Genomic DNA, 23,276 nt, shown 5'->3' with positions numbered 1-23,276 from the left:
TTCTTCTCACTTCTCTTCACTTTTGCCCACACCCTCGAATTGCAATGCGAGTCGCTTGGGCGTGTCTTCCACTTGCCGTACGGCTGCGGCTGCGTGTCTCCTGTTTGCTGTCTGTCTGGACGTACATGTTGTAGTTGCCGACCACTTACCTCATTGATTCGGCGGGGACTGGCCCCCCTTCACTGTGCGCACAGGTGGCGGTATTCGTCGTGCTGGTGCGAGTTGATCGCCAGATTGAGCCTGTCGCCAACTACTGGCCACCGATTCCACCCTTGACCGGCGTTCTGGCGCCAAACAACCGACTCGAGTAAGTGGCTTCATGCAGTATCCGCAGGTGGTGTGGCGGAGCAAGCGTACGGTTTGGAGCGGCAGACTCACCAACTTTTTGATTGGTTCCGTTTGTTTTTCCTTTTCGCACAGCCCTGCCAAGCAAGAACTGCTGGCAAGCAACATTCCAGGCCCGGAAGATTGCGTGCATGATTTACGGTAGGTCTTGCTTTTGACTTGGGGGGGGGGAGCCCACACACCCGCGAGTATTCCTCATGCTTCTTGGTTTGATTGCTCAGAACCGGAACCTTGTACCTTTCGGCTTCGGACGGTTGGATTTATTTCATCGAGGCGCCTGTGACTGCGGCATCAGCCCCCAAGAAGCTTGTTTACACGGGTGGTCGCGCGTTAGGACTGGCGATGGACACGCCTCGCAATCAGCTCGTTTTCGCAGACAAGCGAGGTTTGATGGCGGTGGATCTCACGACAAGGCAGCTTCATTGCCTGGTGACCGAAGTGGATGGTATTCCGCTTGGTTTGACCGACGATGTGGCTGTTGCTCAAGATGGCACAGTGTACCTGACGGATGCGACGCGACTGGGCCTCGGATCGGAAGAAGTGCTCACCATTTCGGCGTTGGAGCTTCTGGAGGGTCGTGGCTCGGGCAGACTCGTCAAGTACGACCCGGCAACGCGCACAGCGACAGTGCTGATGCGAAATCTGTTGTTTGCAAACGGTGTGGCCTTGTCCAAAAACGAGGACTTTCTCGTCGTTGGCGACATGGGCCGGGCCCAGATTTTGCGCTTGTGGCTCAAGGGCGACAGGGCTGGCACGCGCGATGTGTTGATTGACAATCTTGTCGGCATGGCTGACGGTATCTGGACCGACCCGGAGGACGGCACGTTCTGGGTTGCCGTCTTTGCGTTCCGCGACGGCATGTCCCAGCTTCTCTCGAAAACGCCCTTTGTCGCGAAAATCCTGGCAAATCTGCCGGGGTGGATGCTCCTGCCTGCCATTGTTCCCAGCCCGTACAATCTTGTTTTGCACTACGATGCGAGTGGCCGGCTGGTTGAAAGTTTGCACGGAACAGGGCAGCACGCAATGCCTGTGACATCCGTTTCTCGATTTGACAACAAGCTTTTCCTTGGGACGCTGATTGGCAATGGCATTCGTGTGCTCCAGCTGTAGAGGTTGTGTGCAAAATGCAGCTGTGCTTCGAAAGTTTCGATTTTTTTTTTTTTTTTTTTTGCACCAGGTCAATGGATTTGAATGCTGTCCTGCTATAATTGCAACTTGCCCCATTTCTATTACTGTTATTGCTTTTATATGCTAGCTCTATCTTCTTCTGAAAACAATCATTTGGATTGACATTGTGTGAGCAAGCGATGGCTTCACAATCGACTGTCCAAGTCCGGTACACCAGCCAGCCTGGTCCTCTTGTTGGTGCGTTTGAATCCACAACTCTGCTGCTTGATAGAAGGCAGTGAATCCCTCATATAGACACGGCATGGTGATTTGGGGTTGGGCGCAGGAGTGGGGGGGGGGAAGAGTGAGTTGCAAAGGGAGAGCAAGGCGCATGTGGTGAAACGTCGCGCCAGTGCTCAGCAGCCATGATTGCCAGCCAACCCCCCCCCCAGCCGTCCCCAATTCAATGGCCGCTCTATGAATCAATCGTTGACATGCGAGCGTCGGAGGCAGGGCAAGATCACGGTCTGGGGAGGGCCTGATCTCTCTCGTTCTCGCTTGCATCGCCATGTGTGCCACTGCTCGACCATCCCAGGTCGTTTCCCGTTTGACCAGAGCCCAGCTCAAACCTACAACCTCACTCTGATTGCGTGTGAATCTCCCGCAGTCCACTTCCCGTCAGGAACGCCAGCGCCCGAGGCATTGCGGCCAGGCAACGAGGATTCGCTTCGTCTCGCCGTCTTCACACAAGCACAGCGCGACCGCGACGCTGCCACCGCGTCTGGTTCGCGACCAAAGCACGTTGTGGTAAAGCATGCGTGTGAATGCCACCAAAAAGAATGGAAGTTTCCTCCCTGGCGTGTCACACTGAATTTATTGTCGAATCACCTAACTCTCATTTCAGGCTGCCGAGAACGGCCGCATGCTGTACAACTCGTCGTCCGAGAGCTCCCAACCAATGACAAAGTGAGTTGTTGGCTGATTGATGCATTGCTTGGCCTTTTTGTTGCGAACCCTGATTGATTTTTCGTTTTTGTTTTGTGTTTGTTTTTTGTGTTAGATACTTGGTCGGCGTCTTTGATCGCAAAAAGCACACGTTGGACGTGTATGACTCGGACATGTTTGCACTCAAGCCTACCGTCAAACGCATGCGATCGGATGCGCTGAACAAGAAGCAGGAGGCAGAGGGTCTGTCCAAATACCAGCAGTACACTCAGGTTTGACACCTGGCTTTTTTGTTTTGCAAAAGTTAACGAGTTTTGAAGTCAAACATCCCCACTCTCAGGCTGGTACTTACTGTACTCGTCTGTTGCTACTTGACCTCGGCAGAAAAAGAACGACCTCGTTGAGGCTTTCGGTGGTCGCAAGAAGAAGAACGAACTGCTGACCAACATTAAGAACAAGATCGAGGACGCCTCGCTTGGCTCGATGGCCAAGAACATTCAAAGCACGCTTGATACTGCTGCAAAGGATGATTTGACGCTAAGTACGCAAGTTTTTAAGCTTTGAGAGTGGCCTTCAACGCATGTATTCAACGCATGTATTCACCGTCAATGTGTGTGCGTGTGTGCAGATGAAGTCATGGATCAGGCTGACGAACACCGTCCCATTCCCGCCTTCAATGCTGACGCGCTGTCGCCCGATGAAGTCTACCCTCTCGAGAACCGTATGTGCTTGAAACGCCCTTCAAAACCACCTTGCCTCTCTCACACCGCCGCTTCCTTTGTGTTGACAGTCATTACCCCCGAAGAGTACAAGGTGCTGAAGAACGAAGCCAAGGTGCTCGAGAAGGCCAACGCCGAGGAAATCCAAGCCATGCGAGCAGCTCGCACCTACGCTCCTCTCATTCTCAACTGGGTCCGCGATCTGCCTCAAGACAAGGAGGAGCGCCGACGACAGGCGCGCATCTTGTTGTACATCAACTATCTCTTGAATTTCCGCCGCGCAAACGATTCGTGAGTTCTTCTTGTCGCTGTTTTCCTGTTGGTTTTTTGTTTCATCCGGCCAGAATCTGGAGCTCATCGTTTTGCTCTGACACAGCCATCTCAACAACCCCAACTCGACCGAGCCAAACGCCTTGTCTGGCATTCCGGAGGATGTTCTCAAGCATCTTAAAGCCAAGTTTGCCGAAGTTCAAACGAACGACCGTGGCCAGCCAATGTACGGTGTTCCCGTCGTTTCGTGATGAGGGCTCTGTTTAAATCGTCGATTGGGCTTTGTTGCACTTACGCTTTGGTCTGTTTCACTGCTGCACCAGTTTTGCCGTTCCCACCTTCTTGAAGGACAAGCTGCTCAGCTACGTCTTTGTGCTTTGCCTCATGCTCAACCAATACAAGTTCGCATTCGAAGAGCTGACCACCATGCTCAAGATGAAGCCCGATCGGTAAGACCTTTTTGGTTTTTGCGTGTGCTGCAGTGAGTTGCAGGTTTTTCATTTTGAGCTGACTTTGATACCTGCCGGCTCCACTACTCAGCGCTACCGAGCACTTCCGCGCTCTCGGCTGTCGTATTTCATCGCGTCGTGAAGAAATGGGCGACGAAATGGACACGTCTGCATCGGCCACCGGCTCGGTCAAGCTCGCCGTGTTGGGTGTGCCGTTGCAATTCCCTCGCCCGCGCGGTCGGCGCTCCAAGAAGTAGGGAGGCCGCACTCATCCTCGCCTCTCTCGTCCAGATGGATGTTGGATTGCACCAAATACAAGCCATATACTAATGAATTCATCGTCAACTCCAATTCTTCCACATAAATTTGGATCGAAAATTTGCTGCATGTTGATTCGCCACAAAAAAAATGGACGCACACACACACAAACAAACTGAAATCAAGACATTGCAAATGTCATGCCTTCGTTGAGAAGCAGCGCTTAGTTCTCGTAGACCTGGGGGCGGATGGTCTGGGTGTAGGCGTTGAGCTCCTCAGCCTTGAACCAGAGAGCAATCTCCTTGGTGGCGGACTCGACAGAGTCAGAGCCGTGGCAAATGTTGCGGCCGACGTCGATGGCGTAGTCACCGCGGATGGTGCCGGGCTCAGAGTCGAGGGGGTTGGTGGCACCGAGCATCTTGCGGCCGGTCTTGACGACTCCCTTGCCCTCCCAAACCATGGCGGCGACGGGGCCCGAGGCCATGTAAGCAATCAGGCCGTTGAAGAAGCCCTTGCCAGCGAGGTCGGCATAGTGCTGCTTGAGGAGCTCCTCCGAGGCAGTGACGAGCTTGAGGGCGACGAGGCGGAAGCCCTTCTTCTCAAAGCGAGCAATGATCTCGCCAACCTGCGAGCAGAGGGATTGTCAAAGAAGAAAGACAAAGAAGACAAAGAAGAAGGATGTTTGATTGTGAGTTTGGTCGAGCGGCTTGTTTGGTGTGTGATTGACTGAACGGAACTGAACTGAACTGAGGGGAAAAAAAAAAAAAAAAAAAATCCAATGAAAAGCACAATAAGAACCATGTGCTTTTTTTTTTTTTTTTTTTTTTTTTGTATTGTTGGGCGCTTCAGTTGCTGTGATTCTGCTTCCCGTTCGCCCTTTTTCCCCCCTCCCCTTCGCCTGCCATCAAGCAACGCGCGTATCACACTTGCAAGCCAGCCACGCGCACCCTTCGCCGCGTTGGTGTTCGCTTTCCCTGTTGATCAACATCGCGAAAACGCTCGTTCTTTTTTTTTTTTTTTTTCTTCTCCACACGGCTTGAGCGTTTTGTCAACGTCCTCGCTCTTCGCTGCTTTGCGCAGAGAAGGAAAGGCAGGGCGCTGGAATGCCAGGAACGAGCCCGATGAGCGAGGCGGGGGGGGGGGAAGGGACAAGGCGTTGGGGTACACGAGTGAAACTGAGAGCCGTTGAACGAACTTACGAGGCCACGCTGGACACCGTCGGGCTTGACAGCAATGAAAGTACGCTCGGTCGACATTTTGGTTGATTTGGACAAAAGTGAAGTGAGATGGCTTCAAAAGAAAAAAAAAAAAAGAAGAGGAGATCAAATCAGGTCGAGAATAATTCCTGTACCAGTGCTGTGCTGGGCAAGGATGGAAAAAGGGATGGAAAGGAAGAGCGATTGGCGGGAATTGAACCAACCAACGGCCGAGAGCGCCATTGTTGAAACTACGACGACCCACCAGCACGCTCGCCTATGGTGTCAGCGTTAAGCGAACAATCCATGGTCAAGTGGGCCAATCGAACGCGGACGAGGCGATTTGCCGGATCACCACAGCAATTTGAAAACCCCAACCTGTTGATGGTCCAAAACCATGGCTCCGTCCCCTGCCTCCCCGAACAATCTTGCATAAAAATGCTGTACCAAAGATACCTCAATCATGACGCCTTGAATCAAAAACGCAGTCTCCTTCATCTTCTCAAGTTAAAAAATGCAGCTGTTCAACTTGCGCAGCGTTGACTGCGCGGACGCTGTCGGGGGTGGCGCGACCTGGCAGGAGAAGGCGCTGGATCTGCAGGACGATGCAGGCCACGAGTGTCTTCTCAACCCACACGAGCTGCAAGGGACGCCCGAGGAGCGCCACAGCCATGCACAAGACCGCAACGCTCCACACGAGGCACTGAACGCAATGCACCTCATCCCGTCGCCCGCAGTGACCGCCGCCGCTGCTGCGACTGCAGAGCTCGCCTCGACGACATCGAACGGCAATGTTCATTTGAGTGCAGGCGGACGACAGGCGCACCGATCGGGCGCGGGATTGTCGCTGCCAGACCAGCAGCTTGGCGCCAAATCTGCGCGATCTCGTGTTTCAGGCCTGCGCTCGGCGTATGCTGCTGTTGTCCCGCCAGAGCAGGTCAATGCAGGCTCGGTTCCACTCTGCCTTCCCCACGATGCGGATCTGGAAGCGCATGGTGCGGCCGGCGTCTTGCCGTCGTCGTCGTCGTCGTCGCTGCCGTCGTCGGCCTCTGCATCCTTCTCCCCATCCGCGTCCGAAGGTTCTGCTGCAGCGCCCCTGGCCACGACGCGGGCCCTCGTGTGGCGCTGCTACCGAAACGTGCTTGATCTGCAGGACATCTCCTCGGGCGGACCACTGCTCGACGCCTGCTTGCAGCTGCGCTTCCCGTTCGCGATCGTTGGCCAGCGCCCAGCCATCATCGAGACGGCAACGTCCGTGTGCGTGTTTGTTGTGACGCGCTACACGGCGCATCGCCTCGTGTTTCCGCATCCTTCACTTCCTCTGACGGAGCAGCAGCTGGAGCTTGCAGCGAAACTGCGCGCCCAGCTCCACACGATTTGTGTCAGCGTTGCCCAACTCTACGGCGCCAACGCAAGTGCCGTGCTGGGCCCGACCGAAAGCATGCAGCAACGCGACGTGAATTCGAACAGCTCCCTCTCCTTTTTGGCGAGGGTCGATGCCCGTGAGCTTTGTGCCAATCGTCACCACGTTGCAGTGGCCACCCGAGGCGCTGTCCCTTCTTCCATTTCCGCAGTCTCTGAAACCACACTCACGGTTGGCTGCGAGGACGGCCGCATGTTGTTGCTACGCTTCCCAGACGCGACCCCACGCCAGTCGTCGTACGCCGGACTCGGCTCACACACCTACGAGGAAACTGTGCTGCAACAGGCTGCAGCTTCGGTGATGCAGCGACTTTGGTCGGGCTTGGCCGTCTTCTCCTCGGCTGCTCTCGGGCCCAGCACCACACCTCGCCAACGCCGATCGTTCAGTTCGCGCAACGCGGCAGAACGCGCGCTGACTCGCGTGGTCGCCTGCCAAACCTTGCTGCCTGCCATGTCCGCTGACCGTCTCAAACAAGGACAACGGTCGCGGCAATCTCGGTTTGATGCCATGCAATCGGATGACAACCAGGACGACGACGAGCCTTTGGGCACGGAAGAGGATGTTGACACGACCGTCGCCGTGCTCCATGCGGACGCGCGACTTCGCATGTGGCAAACCGGCTCGTTGGTCCACGAGTGCGTTGCAGACGTTGACTTGGTTGAATTCCTGTCCCTCGGGCACGGCGCCATTGCTCGTGATGCCACTGGCCCTTCCGCTGCCTCCATCACCCGCGAGCGCATTGCTGCCGCGGCCACCAGCTCCAAGCATCTCTTGCGAGTTGCCTTCCTGTCCGAGACCACCTTCCGCTTGGCCGTCTACCTTTCGATCGGCGAGTTGTCCCAACTGCTTCTCTTTGACGGCACGCTCGCAACAAGCACCGCCGACCTCCCCGTGCAGTTGGCGCACATTGCCACCAAGTTTGTGTCGGCGCATGGATCCTTGCTCGACATGTCCCTGACGGCGACGTCGCTGTGGACCCTGTGGCGCACTGTGCATGCCGACGGTGGCGCCGACACTTCCATGGCGCGCGTCGCGCCTCTTCACTCGGGCATGCAAGGGTTGGTATTTGGTGAATGGATTGAGCTCCCTCTGAGTCACGATTACATTGGACTGGATGCTACTCCTCTGCCGTTGGCGGTTGTTCCTGGTCCTTCCGCAGCGACATTTGCCAACTCGTCGCTTGTTCAAATGATTGCCAGCAACGCGGACCCGACGCCGTCCGGCAGCCGACCACAGCTGACCGCCAGTCACATCCGTGATGTATTTATTGCTCGTATTTTCGCGGCTGGTCGCTTCTCGCGAACCGTGCTCCGTGCGGCCATTTCGTCGTTTGCCGCTGCACTTCGAATTCCCGCCGACCCGCTTGCGGCGTCCGCACCGATTGCACGCTTCCACGTGGCGGCAGAGCATGCTGTCGACTCTGAGATTCGCGAGAGTCTTGCTGTGTCGGGTCGTGACTCGCCCTCCGAGTCCGAGTTGGCGCAAGCGACCATGGCCTCGTGGGCCCGACTCTACTCGTGCTGTCTTGGCTGTGCCTCGCATGCGAATGTCGCGCTCGGTCTGTTCTGTGACACCTCATCGGATGTCTTTGGCGTTGTTCGGTTGGACGGTGTTTCTCTGATCAGGTCTGTGGCGGCCCTCGAACGCGTTCATGTGGAGCGCGAAACCCTGTTTGGTGCCGCCAAATCAAGCTCGACGCCGTCCGCCAGTCCGATTCTGACACCCAGCGCACCCTTGGTTTCGGCTTGTGCGTCACTGCTCTTGGCAACCCAGCCGGCAGTCTCTGCTGAGCCCAACCACAAGCGGCCCGTCCTCAGCGCCTCTGAGCAAGCCGACTCGCGGTCCGACCTTGCTTCGCTCGCAAACAACGTCGAGCCGATCGAAATGGCGCGCCTGCTGTTGTGCATGTCCCTTGTGTCTGGCGAGACCAACGCCACCATCGACGATTTGCTGCTGGATCCGCAAGACCCATGGACTGCTGTCGCTGCCCGTCTTGCCCCAGTGTTTGACTCGGCGCCGTCTCTGCATCGACATCGCTATCCTCACTGGAGCAAAAACGAACTGCTCTCGCAGCTGAGGACGGGTGCCGTGGCCGCGCTGGTGGATGGCCAATTTGACGAGCTCGTTTCGGGAAGTGCCACGGCTACCTTCCCCATCCGCTTTTCCTCCCAATTTAAGCCTCTTCGCTGCAAGGTAGCCGTCATTGCCCGGTTGCTGCTTGCGCTGCAGCCTGAGCAGTACGACAACGAAGGTAAGCAGAACTTTGTTGTTTGATTGTTTTTGGCTATCGGTTGTTTTGCTTTAGCATGTCCGTTTCACGATTCGTTTCATTTGCAATGCTTTGTGGGCGCAACCGCAGCTTTCAGCCCGGCACAGAGTGAGTGGAACGCCATCGCCCCGTGGCCGGCTTCGTTAGTGGCTGCCGCTTTCCAGCAAACAGTGACTGCCCGCCTGGCGCTCTGCTTTGATCTGCTCTTGCTATTCGGTGTTTTGACGCGCTTGCGTGGCACGGTGAGGGTCCCTCAGCAATCGCATTTTCCTTCATGCACAGGACGTTTTTTTTTTTTTTTTTTTTTTTTTTTTGGCTCATCACTCGTTCCTTTCGCTGGCTTTCTGCAGACCTGCTTGACAAACAAGGAACTCTCCCAGTGCATGTCGACCCTGCTTCCTGAATGCATTGCGCTGGTCAAGAAGTACATGATTTTGTACTGGATTTCGCTTCAGCGACCGGTTCCGTCGGTCTCAGCAGAGTCGGTGTACGTTGATTCGGAATGCGGTGGTTTTTCATGGAATTTGCAGTCATCGCATTTCATTTGGCTGATTTTCACGGTCGTCCCTTTTGTACCCTCCAGGTCCACATCCTCCAAAACGATGCTTGCACTGCTTGGCGAAGACCGCAGGCAACACACGGCTGCGCGCTTGCAAAATGCCGACGCCCTCGTCCACTTGATTTTGGCTGATAGCTCGCAGTCTCGTCTTAATGTTCCGCTGGCCCAAGTTGACGCGACCGTCTCTTGGTTGATTTCTCGCTTGTAAGATTTGGCGGCTGGTACTACTTGCTGTGGCATGGCAACAGCGCTGAATTGTGTGTTTGACTGCTTCTCCCAGAGTGTCAACGACCGATAGCAACGTTCAATTTGTCGCTTCGGGCCTGCAGTCTCATGGCCAACAGGGCTTGTTGATGGTATGTTTTGCTGTGACTGCTTTTTTCTTTTTCTTTATTCGACGCATGCTTACCCTTGGAACATGTCGTCCTTATTCGTCGCAGGAATTCGTGAGCTTGCTTGACAACCCACCCCACTCGGTCCTCTTCCTCGCCGGTCAATTCTTCCTTGCTTCCAACCAGCCCGCGGCGGCGAAGGAATACTTTACCAAAGCCAGTGTCGGCATTCGTATGTTGCTGTTCTCATGTCGACAAACCCGACCATTTGCAGGAGGATGAAAGCTGACTTGACAGTTTCATTCTGGTTTCCTCATCACTTGAACAATCTTACAGGGGATGGCAACTCTGCCCTTTTCGCCGTGATCAACGATGCGGAATCTGAAAGTCTCATGAACTCTATCGCCTTTACGGATTCCGAAAAGCAAACCAGCTTTGCCCTCGTTACCTACTATTTGCATGTTGTTCGACTGTTCGACCGTCGCGCTGCAACAGCTCAGGCCCTCGAATTTGCTACCATCGCGCTCGGCTTGGCTTCCGATCAAGATCCTCGCAAGGTTTGTTTGTTGTTCGACGTTTTTGTTTGTTGAAAACAATCGCAATCGTCACATTGGATCCGTCTCACCTCTTCTCACGCTTTTGGTCCCTTGTCTCTGGTTTTTTCCCCCTTCTTTCTTTGCATGTTTGGTTGGGCTTCAGTCTTCGCTGTGGTCGAACATTTTCAAGTTCTGTCTCGATCTCGCGCCGCAGGACTCGTCGTTGTACATGAAGGCGTATGCCGCGATGATTGCCAACCAGGATCGCAAAGCATGCCTGGATTGTCTGCTGCGGTTCATTGTGGTGTTGAGCGAGCGTCAGGAGATTGATCTCCTGTGCCGCATGCCCTACACTGGTCTCGAAAGCGATGTCGAGTCGGCGCTGCTCCTCAAGGCCCACAACATGAACGTGGTTGCCGCCTCACCCAATTATTACGAAATTCTGTACTCGTTCCACGTCTTCCGCAGTAACTACCGCAGCGGTACGTGCCACGATTGGTTGATTGTTGTTGTCCGGTTTTTGGGTTTGCGTGCTCACCCTATTTCCACTGGTATTGTTTTGTCTCTCGATTGTCTCGACAGCTGCGCTGGCCATGTACGAGTTTGCTCAACGCTTGGGGAGCGAAGTCGCACCGAAAGAGATGGTACACTGGTGCGATTTGCAGGCACGTTGCTACCTTGCGGCTGTGAACGCCTTGCGTCTGGTCAAGCCGGAGAATGCTTGGCTGCGCGTTCCTTCCAGCTCTTCGGTGCAGGAGTCGAATCAAGCCATGATTCAAGGATCATTCAGCTCTCCCAAGCGAAAACGAACCGCTTCGGCGTTGCAAGACGAGGCCCTGAGTGATGAAACGCGTATCGAAGGTGAGCAACCAGCTGCAGTTCCTGTGGTGTCGCCAAAGTGAAGAGGGGTTGAGAACGCAAGCTGACGTTTGACATTGTGCTCCTTTCTTTGTGTTGTTGTTGTTCTTGTTGTTTTTGGAACAGAGGATCACGGAGACTCACGATGCGTTATTGTGGAGCTGGACGACATTTCTCGCGAGCACTTGCTGGTGACTGCGCGATGGCGGTTGCTGCAACACAATCCTGAGCTGGCCACTGCCATGGCTGGAATTTCGCCATCGCCCAACACCGTGTTTTCACTCTTGTTGCAGACCGGCTTCTACGACACGGCCGTTGCTCTCGCGACCAAGTTCTCAATCAACCTGGTGCCCTTGTTTGAGTCGCTCGCTTCGCGCTGCGCCAATCTTGCCGCTGCCTCCACCAAGCCGTCGCAATTGACGTCACACAAATTGGTCGAGTGGCTGCAACACAACATTCTGTCGCTCGTTTCTCGCGACGCGACCGACTCTGCTTGGCGACTTCTGCAGAGCTATCTCGACGCGTTCGATTCAGCAGATACCAACTATGAGTACCACCGAGCCGTGGTGCATCGACTCTTGGCTATCGATCGCCGGATTAAGCTTCCTCAATGGCTCATCATGTCCGCCAAGGTAAGAACAAACAAAAACGAAACGCCAAAGAATATGATTTGCTTTGTATTGTGGATGGCGGCTTCTTGATTTTTCTCATTTTGGTTTGTTGGTTGCTTCTCCCACGTGTGCTGGCTTCCCTGCACTCTAGTCCAAGCATCCTGTCGATCTCATCCAAGTGTTCCTCAAGTTCGCCCTGCTCGAGGACGCTGCAGGTGTAGCCCTGTACTATATCAACGCAATGAAGCGGTTTGCCGACGAGATTTCTGTGCCGCAGTCTGATGACACGGTCGCCGCGCTGCGCCCAGCATTCTTGCCACCGCAGACTGTCGGGCAGGGTAAATTGACCGAGCGACTACCGTTTGCCACATGGCTCCCAGTCAACGTGTTTGATCAACTACTCGCCGCCTTGCGCGACGCCTCCACAACAACGAGCAGCACTCGTGCGGGTCGATCCACTGCCACCCCGTCGGAATCTCAACTGCACTCTCTCGCTGCTCAGCTGACCAAGGCCCTTGCCGAGTACAACCGCTCGTTGGAACAGCATGCGCAGGCCCTGTCCCTCAGATCTCACACCTCTGTCGTGCCCATGCGCAGCTAATTTTTGATTCGCCGACTGGAGCATGTAACAATCAAAAGCTTCCATAATCACCACACCGTTCTCATAGGACAGCGCGTCATGTTGAAGTCTTGTTGTTTGAAAAAGAAAAAAAAGAAAACAAAAAGTACTACTTGTACAACAGCTGATACAACTACAACAAGACAAAAAAACGAAAGAAGCCGGAGCGAAATCGAATTGATAGGCCAAGCGTCATTCAGTGTCAAGAACAGCAAAAATAAAAACCTAAAAAACCGAAGGAACTGAGCTCAATCAGGTACGTCCAGCGATAATATGGGTGGCACAGCAAAATCTGCCAGGCTCGACTCGCTCGCAATGGATCGTTTGTCTTCATCGATGATGAGGTTGGCGGTGCCGGACAGTGCACTGGAAATCTCGGTTGCGATTGTGCCATACCCGCGCTCGGGCGTGCCGTCCACATCACTGAGCTCGTCCTCTTCGACGATATCGTGCATTGTGTCGCTCCACACAGACTCCATAACATTGGCACCAAACCACCCTGAAACAACAAGAAAAGAAGACGCGGCAACCCAGTTGCAATGAGATTGCTGCATACCAAGCGAAAGCGAGAGGGGGAAGTTGCAAAAAACAAAAACAATCCCAAGAACAAAGCAAAAGGAAAACCTACAGCCGCGAACTTTCTGCTTGACCAACCCGGTCGAAAACAAGAAAAGAAACATGAGGGTCGACGGCGCAAAGACCTCGTACGTGCTCAGCGGATGACCATTGAGCTTGACGAGCAGTAAGATCTGGAGCACGCACGAACACACGTCAATGAGCATTGGGACAACATCCAAGCAAACCAAACTGAACAAACAAGGCTTACTTGAAACAAAAGACTCGGAACACAAACAAATAACGCGCCGAGGGCAGTGACAAGCAGCCGCGTGTACTCCATGGCGACAGCGCGGTGGTCTCGCGAGCGCCGAATTGCAATGCAAGCGCGGATCATGTACATTGTCAGAATGAAGCTACCGATGAATAATAGGCCATAGATCGGAATATACACAATCTGGGAAAGATTTGCGTCCAGAGTGAGGGCAACAGACGCCTTCAAAAGCAGGCGTCAACCAACCAAACCAAAAACTCACCGGCCAACTCCAGTTGATCCAACCATCGAGCTTGAGCCCCACCACCAAAAAGACAAAGAACAGAGCAATGAAAGTAATCTCCAGCTGTTTGATCGAGCATGAGCACACACACACACACACACACAAAAATAAGTGTCAATGGTGTTCTAATCACAAACCCGCTTCTGCACCCCCCCCTGCTTACCAACGGTAGAGCTGAGCCAGAACGTCGTCGCTGAGCCACGACAGAGACGAGGGCCACAAAGGATGTGCAGCACAGAGGCAAAAAGGCACACCACCACGGCATGAGCAATCGTTCAGGGCGGTTGTTAACAACGCTGTCGAACGAGTTGAGATTGAGGCAAATCACAATCTCTGCTCCGAGCAGCAAGCCCAGCATGATTGTGAGGAAGAGCATTGTTGAAAACTGGCTCGTGATTTCAGACACGTAGACTCTGATGCACAGCAGTCAAAAACGAAGGCAGAGGTGAGAAAAATGGTCAATCGCCGAAGAACAAGCTCCTCCGCCCCCCAAAATCAAGCGGCACAGCAAAGCTTCAAGCTACTCAAAACAAAGCCATGCCAACGTTTTTGTGGAGCAGCCTTACTGGTATTGCCTGTCTGTGAGCCGGAGTAGGGCCTCAGCACGAGACCAATCGGCGCTGCTAACCGCGGGCAGCACTTGCTCCTCCTGGTCGCCCGAGCCGCGCCAGTTCCGCGCGAGCTGCTCGCGGTCTGTCGTGTACGCTTCGCTCGGCGGCATTTCGCGGAGTTGCGTCGTCGCGCGGTGAGGCAATGGTACATGTCTACTCGTCAGGATTGCGGCAGCTTGTGATGACGCGCCTGGCTGCGGTGGTTGTGCTGCTGCTGCTGCTGCTGCTGCTGGTGTTGAAGGGAGCAGCCCTCCTGTGTGATGGTGTTGGCTGTCCAGCAACACTGGTGGAGGCTGGTAGCCCTGCTGCTGCTGTTGCCGAGCGCGGAGGAGTTCGACCGTCTTGCGCAGCCGAACATCGCTCAGCCACGCGTGCGCCCCGACCGCCGCGCCGACGAACGCAATGGCCTTCCACAGCAGCAGCGGCATGAAGATGTACCACCAGTCGCACTTGAGCAAGCCCTCGATGCGCATCGGCATCACCACCGAGACAATCGTCAGCGCGCCATGCACAACGAGGCGACTGCCACCAAAGAAACAAAAAAAAAAAAAAAAAAACCAAAGGAAACAACTCGTGCGTGTCAGTGTTTCACATTTCACATCACACCACTCACTGACATGCATCCATACATCCAGACATCCAGACATCCAGACATCCTGAGACCAGCGACCAGAGAGCGATCACAACCGGAAAAACCCCACAAAGCTGCCCCAGCATCGGAAAGCAGCTCTTCGTTTCCATCTCGCTTTACCTGGGATTGACCTTCATTTCGCGCTTGCCTCGGCTTTTATAGCACGGAAACTCCCACCTCACAGAACAGCAGGACAGACAGCAAGACAACAAACTACCGACTTGGAAAAAAAAAAGAAGAAGACAAAAGACAAAGGATCCACTCAATGAACCAAAGAACAGGGACGGAAAATGACGACTGAAGCATGAATTTTCTGAGCAGACGAGCAAAGCATCAGCATCTCAAGCCTTCTGTTCAACCAGGCTCTTGGCTCTGTACACGGTGCACTCACCATCATTCATCACCAAAAATCCGAGCATTTTTACAAGCCCAGTCTTGCTCTGCAGTCGAGGTCACGTTGCTCCCCTGGTCCAGTTGGTTGCCGTTCTCACCACAGACACGCCCGCTGTCCCTGTTTTGACCGAGCTTTTTCTTCATTCGTCCATTTTTGTGTTTTTGGTTGAGACCTTTGCGGGGGCCTTCCTGTCTTGCTTGCCGGCAGAGCACCATCGGAGTAGCAGCAGCGACCTCCCGCATCGCAGCCTCTCGGTCTCCGTCGTAACCCCCCCCCCCCGCCTCCCGGCCGCCCCGCCCCGGCTGCTGCTCGCCCTGCCCGATACGCGAGCACTTCCAAAATGGCGCAGTCTCAGTCGAGCGCCGCCTCCGCATGGGCCCCGTCGCCTTTACCAGGGCGAGGATCCCCTTCGGCCACGTCCTCGTCCTCGTCCTCCACTCCGCCGCACGTGCTGGGCATCTTTGCTGCGTTCACGACACTGTTTGCATGTCAGCTGTTCCGAGGCGTCTACATCCCGATGGTGCGTATTCCTCCTCCCGTGCTGCTTGTTTCTTGCCCCCATCATGCTCGGCATGCTCGTTCACAAGCGGAAACCGATCTATGTGTTTGAAATGTTGCTTGCTGACATTTTTGTCTTTGCATGGTACGTTGAACCACAACCCATCGTTGGGGGGGGGCAGGTATGGTGGTGCTTGCGCGAGTCGCTGCTGTCCGATCGAAGTCCTCCCGCCCCAGGAAGCATTCCCGAGCCACCTATACACGCAAATGATACGCACGAAGCTGCCAGCGCGTCGGGCATGTCGTCGACTGTGGCCGGAGTGGCCGTCATCCTGTACATGCTGTTGCCAGCGGTGCTGACGTACTGGCTGCCTGCAACGCTCATTCGACGCTTTTACAAGGACGCTGTCGGTGGAGGTGCCCTGCTCAAGAACGCAGGCAATGTGCTAATCGTTCTCAAGCTGGTTGAGCAGACATCGACGAACGCCATGACGGATTTGCATGTCGCTCTCGCCGGCTCTGTGCTGGCCTTTGCCATTTTGGCGGTCGCCCTCTCTCTGGCCGCGAACGAAGGTCCATCGCACGTGCTACACCATGGCATTGGCATATTCATTGGCATTATTGCAGACGTTTGGATTCGGAGCGCCTTCTACTCGCTCGATTTGTCACACGTCTCTCGATTTCTCGGGACTGCAATGGTGGTCGTGCTGTGTGCAGTGTACTTTTATGTGTGCAAATCGGTGGACGAGTATCGCGTAATGCGATTGACCGAGCGTCGTGTGGTCGTGCCCACAGCGCTGGCAACGCCCCATCAGCGCCATCCGTCATCACACATTCAGCAACCATTACTCCATCCCCACCAACAGCAGCATCCCTACCACCAGTCAGGCGATGCAAGTTCGCGGGCACATCAACAGCAGCAGCAGCAGCAGCAGCAGCAACTACAACAACAACAACAACAACAACAAGAACACCAGCAACAACAACCACACCAACACTCGCGATTACACTATGCGCCCGTCGTATCGCATGGCTTGCCTGTTCGACCAGGCGCGATAGCCATCATGCCCACCCCTCAGACTTACAATGCAGCCATGTATGATCCGGTTGGCAGTGCGTCTGGGCGGTCGTCAGCCGTCGGATTTCCAAGCGGGGAGCATGTTGGCAGAACCGATGATTCCTCACCTTCGAGCGGGACAGACTCCAGCTCTAGCAGCCTGCCGATGGCTGGGTCTACAATAACTGCAGCCACGAGTGCTCGATTACTGGCAAGTGGGGATGCAGCCAATGACGACAACGGTGCAGCAGGCAACGCGATAGCCTCCGCTATTGCCGCAAACTCGACTGGTGTCACCAGCTCCGGCGCACCATGGATTGGCGCTGCGCTTGGCTCGTTCTTGTTCATTTCCAGTTCTTGCACCATGTCGCAAGGATGGATTGCGACCACTACCGGACTGGGCAACCGCGCTACAATGTCCATTCTGGTGCTGCAAGCGGCGGCCGGTCTTGCGCTCTCGATCACCTTCCTGCGACGCATGTCGTTTCGACGCGTCGAGAGCGTGGCATGGGCGCGCGCGTCTGTATTGGTACCACTTGCGGCTGCCGTTTTCACCTGGCTGCTGTCGCTTATGGCGTTCGAGGCCTTGCCCCGAACGGTCAGCTTTTTCGAAGGGACCCTTGACGAACTCACCCCAGAAGTGCTGTTGTACGCACCAGTCCTGGAACGGCTGGTTCTCAGACAGATACCAGGCGGGGAAGAGCTTGCAACCACGGGCTCGTCTTCTTCCGTTCCGTTGCTTTCGGAAGCTCCCACCACCGGCTCGTCGTCCGCTGCCGTGATTTTGCTTCTATTGGCTGCACAAGCCGCCATCTCTTGCCTGTTCTTGATGCCGTTCGCGTTTGGCAAGAACTTTTTCGTGCCGTCGGTGAAGATCCCTCTCCATTTGGCAACGGGCGATGTGTCGCTCACCTCGGCCACGCCAACAGTCCGACAACCGTCGCAGCGCGGTGGTAGGCAGTACATGTCGCCAAGCCTGGCATCGTCTGCGTCGTCCACGCCATCGCCGTCGCCGTTGTTCTCAAACTCTCCGTTCATGTCCTCCAACTCGCCCTTCCAAGCCAACTCAATGTCGCGCGCCTCACAGCCCATGGCCACGTCCATGTATGGAGGCCGACAGGCGTCCTTGTCGCACGGGGTCCTTTCAATCACCATCGGCGAGTCGTTGACGGCCAGCCTGAATTCAACCCAGTCATGGCTTGGTCGTTTGACGTCTGGTATCTCCTTCCTGTGCTGCAACGTTGGATCGTCCTCCCAGCCGATGGTTGCGTCATTGCGGGCAGCTTCATGCATGGCTATGGCCGTCCTGACTTTGACAATCCTGACGTGTGTCGCGCATATGACGAGCAGCATCAACTCGGTCTTCACGGAAGTCCATGTCCGTCTCGCGGCAGTAGCGATCATTGTGTGTGCCTTTTACGCGTGCAAGCGCGTGCAAACCTCTGGATCGCTCCTCACGCCGTCGGCCTTGTCTGGCGTGCAACGACTGCCGCTGCATTTCATCAGCTTGGTCACGCTCACCACACTGATGCTCTTCCTGTTGCAAACGCAGGCGGGCACGCAATCCTTTGGCCTCCAACAACATCTTGATCAGCACGGCAACACGGTGCACAACCACAACGACGAGCAATTTGCGCGCCCGTCTGCCTCGCTGCTCCAGTCCCGAATCCTTCGAGTGGCCTCGCTCAACACACATATGGGTATTTCCGCCAACTACCAGGTGCAGCTGGACGGCATAGTCACTGCACTGCTGGCCGAAGATGTCGACGTTCTGGGGTGCCAAGAGTTTTCGCGCGGTTTGCTGATGGCTGGAGGCATTGACATGTTGGCCTGGCTATCCGCGCGCTTGGATATGCCGTACGTGACCTACAACCCCACCTATGACACCTCTGGTGGCGATATCTTGCTGAGCAAGTTCCCGTTCATCGCCAGCGGTCGTGTCGCCTTACCCAGTGGCGTCTCGCAGCAGTCAAGGCGTGGCATGATCTGGGCCGCCCTCTCAATACCGGGCACCACCAAACCCGTGACACTCGTCACGACGCACTTGCATCACGCTGAGCGAGACCATGAAACTCGCATTGCTCAGCTCGATGCCATCATTTCGGCAGTGTCCAGCATTCCCCTCCCCGATTCTGCCCAGCCTCCTGAAATTCGACGTGTAGTGGTGTTTGGCGACTTGAATAGCGTGCCAGGAGGGCCAGAGGCGGAGTTGGCGCAGAGCCGAGGGCTCGTGGACAGCTGGCCGGAACTCGAGCAGGCTCAGGGCTACACTTTTCACTCGCGCAACCCGACCCAACGGTTTGACTGGCTACTGCATTCGCGCGACGTGACTTGCAAGTCTATTTCGGTACGCATGACGGCGGACCGACAACAAAAACAACAACAAAACCATCGACACCTTGTTTGTGGATGTGCTCACTTTTGCTGTCGCCTTTGCAACGTTTGATCACAGGTGCTCGATCTCACCGTTTCTGATCACAAACCGGTCGTTGCTTCTTTTGAATTTGAAGAGTAGCCCGGCCAACCCCATGCAGACAGTGTGGTTTTTCTTGTTTGAATTATACATTTGTTTTTATGAACATCAGAGCTCACGATGAATCAACGCTTCCATCTCCTCCTCGCGCTGCACGCCACGGCCACCAGGCAGGAAGAAACGGTTGGACGGAAATATCGGGATGCGACGCAATGCGAAGGGAGGGCAACACTGTGCCGCAAACTTCATCCACGTTGCTTGGAATGACCGAATCGAGGCGCAGCAAGGCGAGCCCCTTGCCATGATGTATTGATCTGACGACGCCAATGCTTTTGCTCGAATCTGGACCAAGCAGATCAGCTCCAACCACATCGCTAGGGAGTGGAGCACCGCTGTTGTTTGCACGCAACGAAAGGGAAAACGTCGATGAGTCGACAAAGCACAGCAGCAGCTTGGATACACAAAAGAATAGACACCACAACAATCAAGAAACAATGATCGAAGGGGGGCGGGGAAATACTGCACAAACACTTTACGTTGAGGTGACAAACGGCAGAATCCGCTTTCGCGTAACTCCTCGAGAATGCGAGCGATGGGTGAGTTCCTGTCCAAGGTAGCAGCCCTTGTTGAAATGCACTGATGGGAACAGAGTCAGTGACGAGGAGCACGAGTTTACATTTGGAGTCGAGGAAACGAAACAATCAAAATCTCTCTCCTTTTTTCCCCTTCGCGATCCAGCACTGTTTTTGTCAACAGCTACAGCAATACGAACGACCCACCTCCGTTCAGTCGCTCAAAATTAGATTCGAGCGGGAAGCTGGTGGCAAATCGAAAGCCGGACACGCCCTCGGCCAGACCCAGAGCATAGCGACGATCGTCGTACTCGCCGAGAGATCCCAGCCGTCCAAGCGTTGCCCAGCGAGCCGAATCCGCAACGAGAGGATGCGACGCGCTGAGCAGCAGCCGCAGGCCCATACTGCTGCCCACCTGATCGATCTGGGTGTCGAGGTAATTTTGCGGGCGAACGAGACGAGGATCCCAGCCGCCGAGCACGTGCGCACGAGCCTTGGCACTGGCATCAGAACTAGTAGTGTTTTGCACTTGGTGCAGCCAATCGATCGTCTGCGAGGCACTCCATGCTGGAGGCGTAAAGACTTGCACGAGCTGCCACTCGGCAACATTGGTGTCGAGATCCACATCTGCCAACCGGACGAAAGGCTGCAGGGCTTCAATGAGCTGCACAGACGTTTCCTGATCGACGTCCAGCAGGAATTCTGTCTCGCTCGTGATTGAATTTGCCTTGGTTGCTGGCGGAAACGTAAACACGAATGCGTCTGCCAGAACGCGTCCGAGGTGATTCAGCATGGCCGTGAACACGACTGGATGCGGTGTGATTGTTATGTCATTCGCGGTGAGATTCTGCACCACATCGGCAGCCTCTGGGCCCGAGATGCGCAGAATCCGGCGACGACCGGCAGCGGCAGCGGACGTGTGTGAGAGAGGGACGATGACGGGCTTGCTGCTCTCGTCAGTGCTGGTCAGAGTCCCAGGCGCGATCAAAGTCAAGTGGTGCAGGAGCGTCGAGGGAATGCCCGGGATGGTTGCGAACGACGGGTGCATGGCTCGTGGCGGGGTGGCAGGAGCTGGAGTTGGAGCAGCAGCAGAGGAGGCCAGTGCAGATACGCTGAGCGATCGCGTGGCTGCGACTGTTGCTCTTCTTGTTGCTGTTGGGCTGCTGGTGCGACAGACAGCTCCACAAGTGGAATGGAGCGCAAGGGCAGACTGCGGTCGCTCAAGAGCAGCGTGAAGCAGCGTCGAGCACGAGCGTATGCAACGCCACATTACAGACAGAGCGACGAGATTGCGTTCCAACCACAACAACAAGTGACTGCTTTGCAACTACATATAAATGGGGCTGCAAATGCTGTTAAGTGATTGTATCAGGCACGGCTGTAATTTCAAGAAAAAAAACACAGACACAGAGACACAGACCCGCGTACGCACAACACATGAGAAATTAATAAAAAAAAGCTTGAGCAAAATCCTCTTACTTGACCTTCTTGGCGTCCATGGACCGTGGCAGCTGCCAGATGCCAAAAAGATAGTAGAGGCGGATCAACAGAATGTCCTTGAACATCTGCACCGAGCTCCAAATGGGGTCGAGCTTGGAGCCGTCAATCTCTTGCCAGTTGACGGCAGTTTCGGCCACCGGGTATCCGAGGCGCAATGCAAGGAAGAGCAGCTCAATGTCAAAGCACCATCTCTCGACGTGCATTGCTGGAAAGAGAACTCGGGCGGCAGGGCGGGTGAACATTTTGAAACCGCATTGTGTGTCGCGAATGCCTCGAATGCCCACCAAGAACACCAGAATGTGGAAGCCGTACATCAAAATGTTGCGGAGAAGGGTGCGCTAAGAGTTGTCATGTTGCATCATGGTGTGAGATGATTGTGTTGAAAACAAACAAACAAACAAACAAACAAACAAAAAGGCAAGTGTTTCAAGCGAGCTCGTCTTACGTTTGCAACAGCATCGTCTTGCATGTGAGCGCGCGATCCGATGGCCATAGCGTGCTCGTTCTTGGCCTCGTGCTGCTTGAGCGCGTCTTCGAGCCGAACGACGTCCTTGAACGAAGTTGCTCCGTCGGCGTCGGCGAAGAGCAAGTACTTGCCCCGAGCGCTCAGCATGCCCTGTTAACATGGAAGTGCGCTCCTTCAGTATGATGCGTTTCACTGAAAACAAGCGAGAAAAACTAAGAACCCCTTACCATTCGAATTGCGCCTCCTTTGCCGCGGTTGCGAGTAAACGTGAGGACTCGGATCTTGTCAGAGCCGTACTTGCGGACATAGTCGAGTCCCTTGGCAGTGGTGCCGTCCTTGCTGCCGTCGTCGACGAGGATGACTTCGTACTTGAACGGGGCCGGTCGCTTCTCGAGCACGCCGAGCGCGTCTTCGAGCATGAGATCGATGCGCTTCTCCTCGTTGTACGCAGGGACGATCAGGGACAAGTCCACAGTGGCGGGATCGCGCAGCAGCGAGGGGAAGTCTTGCCTGCCGCCCGACGCCGGGTTGACAAACGACAGCTCGGTGCCAGATCGAGGATGGAGCACTGGCGATGTGTACCAGAGTGCGGCGATGAGCTGCAGGACGAGGTCGCAATGTCAGACGAGAGCAACAAGCGGCAGTGAGTGGTTGCACAAGGGACAAGACCTCGGGAGCGTTGTGAGTTCAGGCTTTGACATCAGAAGAGTGAGAGTGAGAGTGTATGAGAGTGTATGAGAGTGTATGAGAGTGTACGAGTGAGTGGATGAGTGAGTGAGACTGACAGCGAGGAGGAGGGGAGCAAGACGTGGCAGAATTACATAGGACGAGGTTGTTGCGAGCGAGATTTGCTCAACCCGCAACCCCCGTCAACTTGCACAATAACGCAATGATGAATCGACTTGAGGAAGTCGAGGAGCGCAGAGGGAGGGCGAAGGTGGAGGGAGTGAATGGCAGGCGACCCGACCCCGATGGCAACAACGACAACAACGACTACGCCTCGCTTCCCTCTTTCTCTCTCTCTCCCACGAGTCCTATGACCGTTGTTGCTCCTAGCAGGAGAGCTGGAATGTTGGATCAAGAACTTGAACGCTTCAACTCGGGTGGCTGGTGCGTGGTGGAGCGGGGAAATCTGAAGACGATGGAAACTCGAGCGGGCCTTACAACGATCAGCGCGACGAGCGCAAGGACAGCGAGCACGGCCATCACCGTCCCGAGATCAATCATTGTTTGCGCTGTTGCTCAAAGTGAACCAAGGAAGAACAAAACAAAAGTGACTGATCGATTGATGGACAGTGACAAAAGCACAGAACAAAGCAAGAAAGAAAAGAACGAAGAAGAAGAATGGCAAATGTATTTGTTTTTGGAGAGGTCTTCATTACAATGGAGTGTGTTGTGTGTGAAATTTACTGGTAGAAATGCATCTAATGCGGAAAAAGAATCATGGAAAGGATGAGCGGCAGGAT

At 54.9% G+C, this 23,276-nt stretch overlaps 8 protein-coding genes across 8 annotated transcripts; 4 read left to right on the top strand and 4 right to left on the bottom strand.

The window, feature by feature from the left end:
- Positions 1 to 19: 19 nt before the first annotated feature.
- Positions 20 to 1,494, top strand: CAOG_00675 (strictosidine synthase). Its single transcript, XM_004365489.2, has 4 exons — positions 20 to 77; positions 195 to 307; positions 421 to 486; positions 567 to 1,494. Exons 1-4 carry the CDS (start codon positions 45 to 47, stop codon positions 1,453 to 1,455), a joined length of 1,101 nt encoding a protein of 366 aa, XP_004365546.1. The 5' UTR covers positions 20 to 44; the 3' UTR covers positions 1,456 to 1,494.
- A 122-nt stretch (positions 1,495 to 1,616) lies between these two features.
- CAOG_00674 (hypothetical protein) lies at positions 1,617 to 4,186 on the top strand. The gene is made up of 10 exons (XM_004365488.2): positions 1,617 to 1,710; positions 2,120 to 2,259; positions 2,357 to 2,418; positions 2,513 to 2,669; positions 2,782 to 2,938; positions 3,026 to 3,118; positions 3,188 to 3,407; positions 3,493 to 3,612; positions 3,710 to 3,835; positions 3,927 to 4,186. Exons 1-10 carry the CDS (start codon positions 1,653 to 1,655, stop codon positions 4,090 to 4,092), a joined length of 1,299 nt encoding a protein of 432 aa, XP_004365545.2. The 5' UTR covers positions 1,617 to 1,652; the 3' UTR covers positions 4,093 to 4,186.
- A 14-nt stretch (positions 4,187 to 4,200) lies between these two features.
- On the bottom strand, positions 4,201 to 5,373 carry CAOG_00673 (nucleoside diphosphate kinase). Its single transcript, XM_004365487.2, has 2 exons — positions 5,293 to 5,373; positions 4,201 to 4,718 (listed from the first exon to the last, which is right to left on the bottom strand). The coding sequence occupies exons 1-2, from the start codon at positions 5,347 to 5,349 to the stop codon at positions 4,317 to 4,319; spliced, it is 459 nt and encodes a 152-aa protein (XP_004365544.1). The 5' UTR covers positions 5,350 to 5,373; the 3' UTR covers positions 4,201 to 4,316.
- Positions 5,374 to 5,778: 405 nt separating this feature from the next.
- Positions 5,779 to 12,529, top strand: CAOG_00672 (nucleoporin). The gene is made up of 11 exons (XM_004365486.2): positions 5,779 to 8,963; positions 9,072 to 9,223; positions 9,332 to 9,468; positions 9,565 to 9,744; positions 9,821 to 9,896; positions 9,981 to 10,104; positions 10,209 to 10,429; positions 10,572 to 10,890; positions 10,991 to 11,269; positions 11,393 to 11,898; positions 12,029 to 12,529. The coding sequence occupies exons 1-11, from the start codon at positions 5,804 to 5,806 to the stop codon at positions 12,476 to 12,478; spliced, it is 5,604 nt and encodes a 1,867-aa protein (XP_004365543.1). The 5' UTR covers positions 5,779 to 5,803; the 3' UTR covers positions 12,479 to 12,529.
- A 62-nt stretch (positions 12,530 to 12,591) lies between these two features.
- Positions 12,592 to 15,141, bottom strand: CAOG_00671 (hypothetical protein). Its single transcript, XM_004365485.2, has 7 exons — positions 14,971 to 15,141; positions 14,175 to 14,741; positions 13,772 to 14,021; positions 13,588 to 13,671; positions 13,323 to 13,508; positions 13,125 to 13,245; positions 12,592 to 12,995 (listed from the first exon to the last, which is right to left on the bottom strand). Exons 1-7 carry the CDS (start codon positions 14,985 to 14,987, stop codon positions 12,745 to 12,747), a joined length of 1,476 nt encoding a protein of 491 aa, XP_004365542.2. The 5' UTR covers positions 14,988 to 15,141; the 3' UTR covers positions 12,592 to 12,744.
- A 395-nt stretch (positions 15,142 to 15,536) lies between these two features.
- CAOG_00670 (hypothetical protein) lies at positions 15,537 to 19,363 on the top strand. The gene is made up of 3 exons (XM_004365484.2): positions 15,537 to 15,764; positions 15,925 to 19,146; positions 19,252 to 19,363. Exons 1-3 carry the CDS (start codon positions 15,585 to 15,587, stop codon positions 19,312 to 19,314), a joined length of 3,465 nt encoding a protein of 1,154 aa, XP_004365541.2. The 5' UTR covers positions 15,537 to 15,584; the 3' UTR covers positions 19,315 to 19,363.
- On the bottom strand, positions 19,340 to 21,206 carry CAOG_08435 (hypothetical protein). The gene is made up of 3 exons (XM_011271704.1): positions 20,052 to 21,206; positions 19,809 to 19,908; positions 19,340 to 19,664 (listed from the first exon to the last, which is right to left on the bottom strand). The coding sequence occupies exons 1-3, from the start codon at positions 21,112 to 21,114 to the stop codon at positions 19,388 to 19,390; spliced, it is 1,440 nt and encodes a 479-aa protein (XP_011270006.1). The 5' UTR covers positions 21,115 to 21,206; the 3' UTR covers positions 19,340 to 19,387.
- CAOG_08434 (hypothetical protein) lies at positions 21,189 to 23,187 on the bottom strand. The gene is made up of 4 exons (XM_011271703.1): positions 22,975 to 23,187; positions 22,038 to 22,409; positions 21,790 to 21,960; positions 21,189 to 21,682 (listed from the first exon to the last, which is right to left on the bottom strand). Exons 1-4 carry the CDS (start codon positions 23,035 to 23,037, stop codon positions 21,320 to 21,322), a joined length of 969 nt encoding a protein of 322 aa, XP_011270005.1. The 5' UTR covers positions 23,038 to 23,187; the 3' UTR covers positions 21,189 to 21,319.
- Positions 23,188 to 23,276: the final 89 nt, after the last annotated feature.

Source organism: Capsaspora owczarzaki, assembly GCF_000151315.2.
Source record: "Capsaspora owczarzaki ATCC 30864 unplaced genomic scaffold supercont2.1, whole genome shotgun sequence".
In the NCBI taxonomy this organism is placed as follows: Eukaryota; class Filasterea; order Ministeriida; family Capsasporidae; genus Capsaspora; species Capsaspora owczarzaki.
This window is presented reverse-complemented; position numbering and strand designations above follow the sequence as displayed.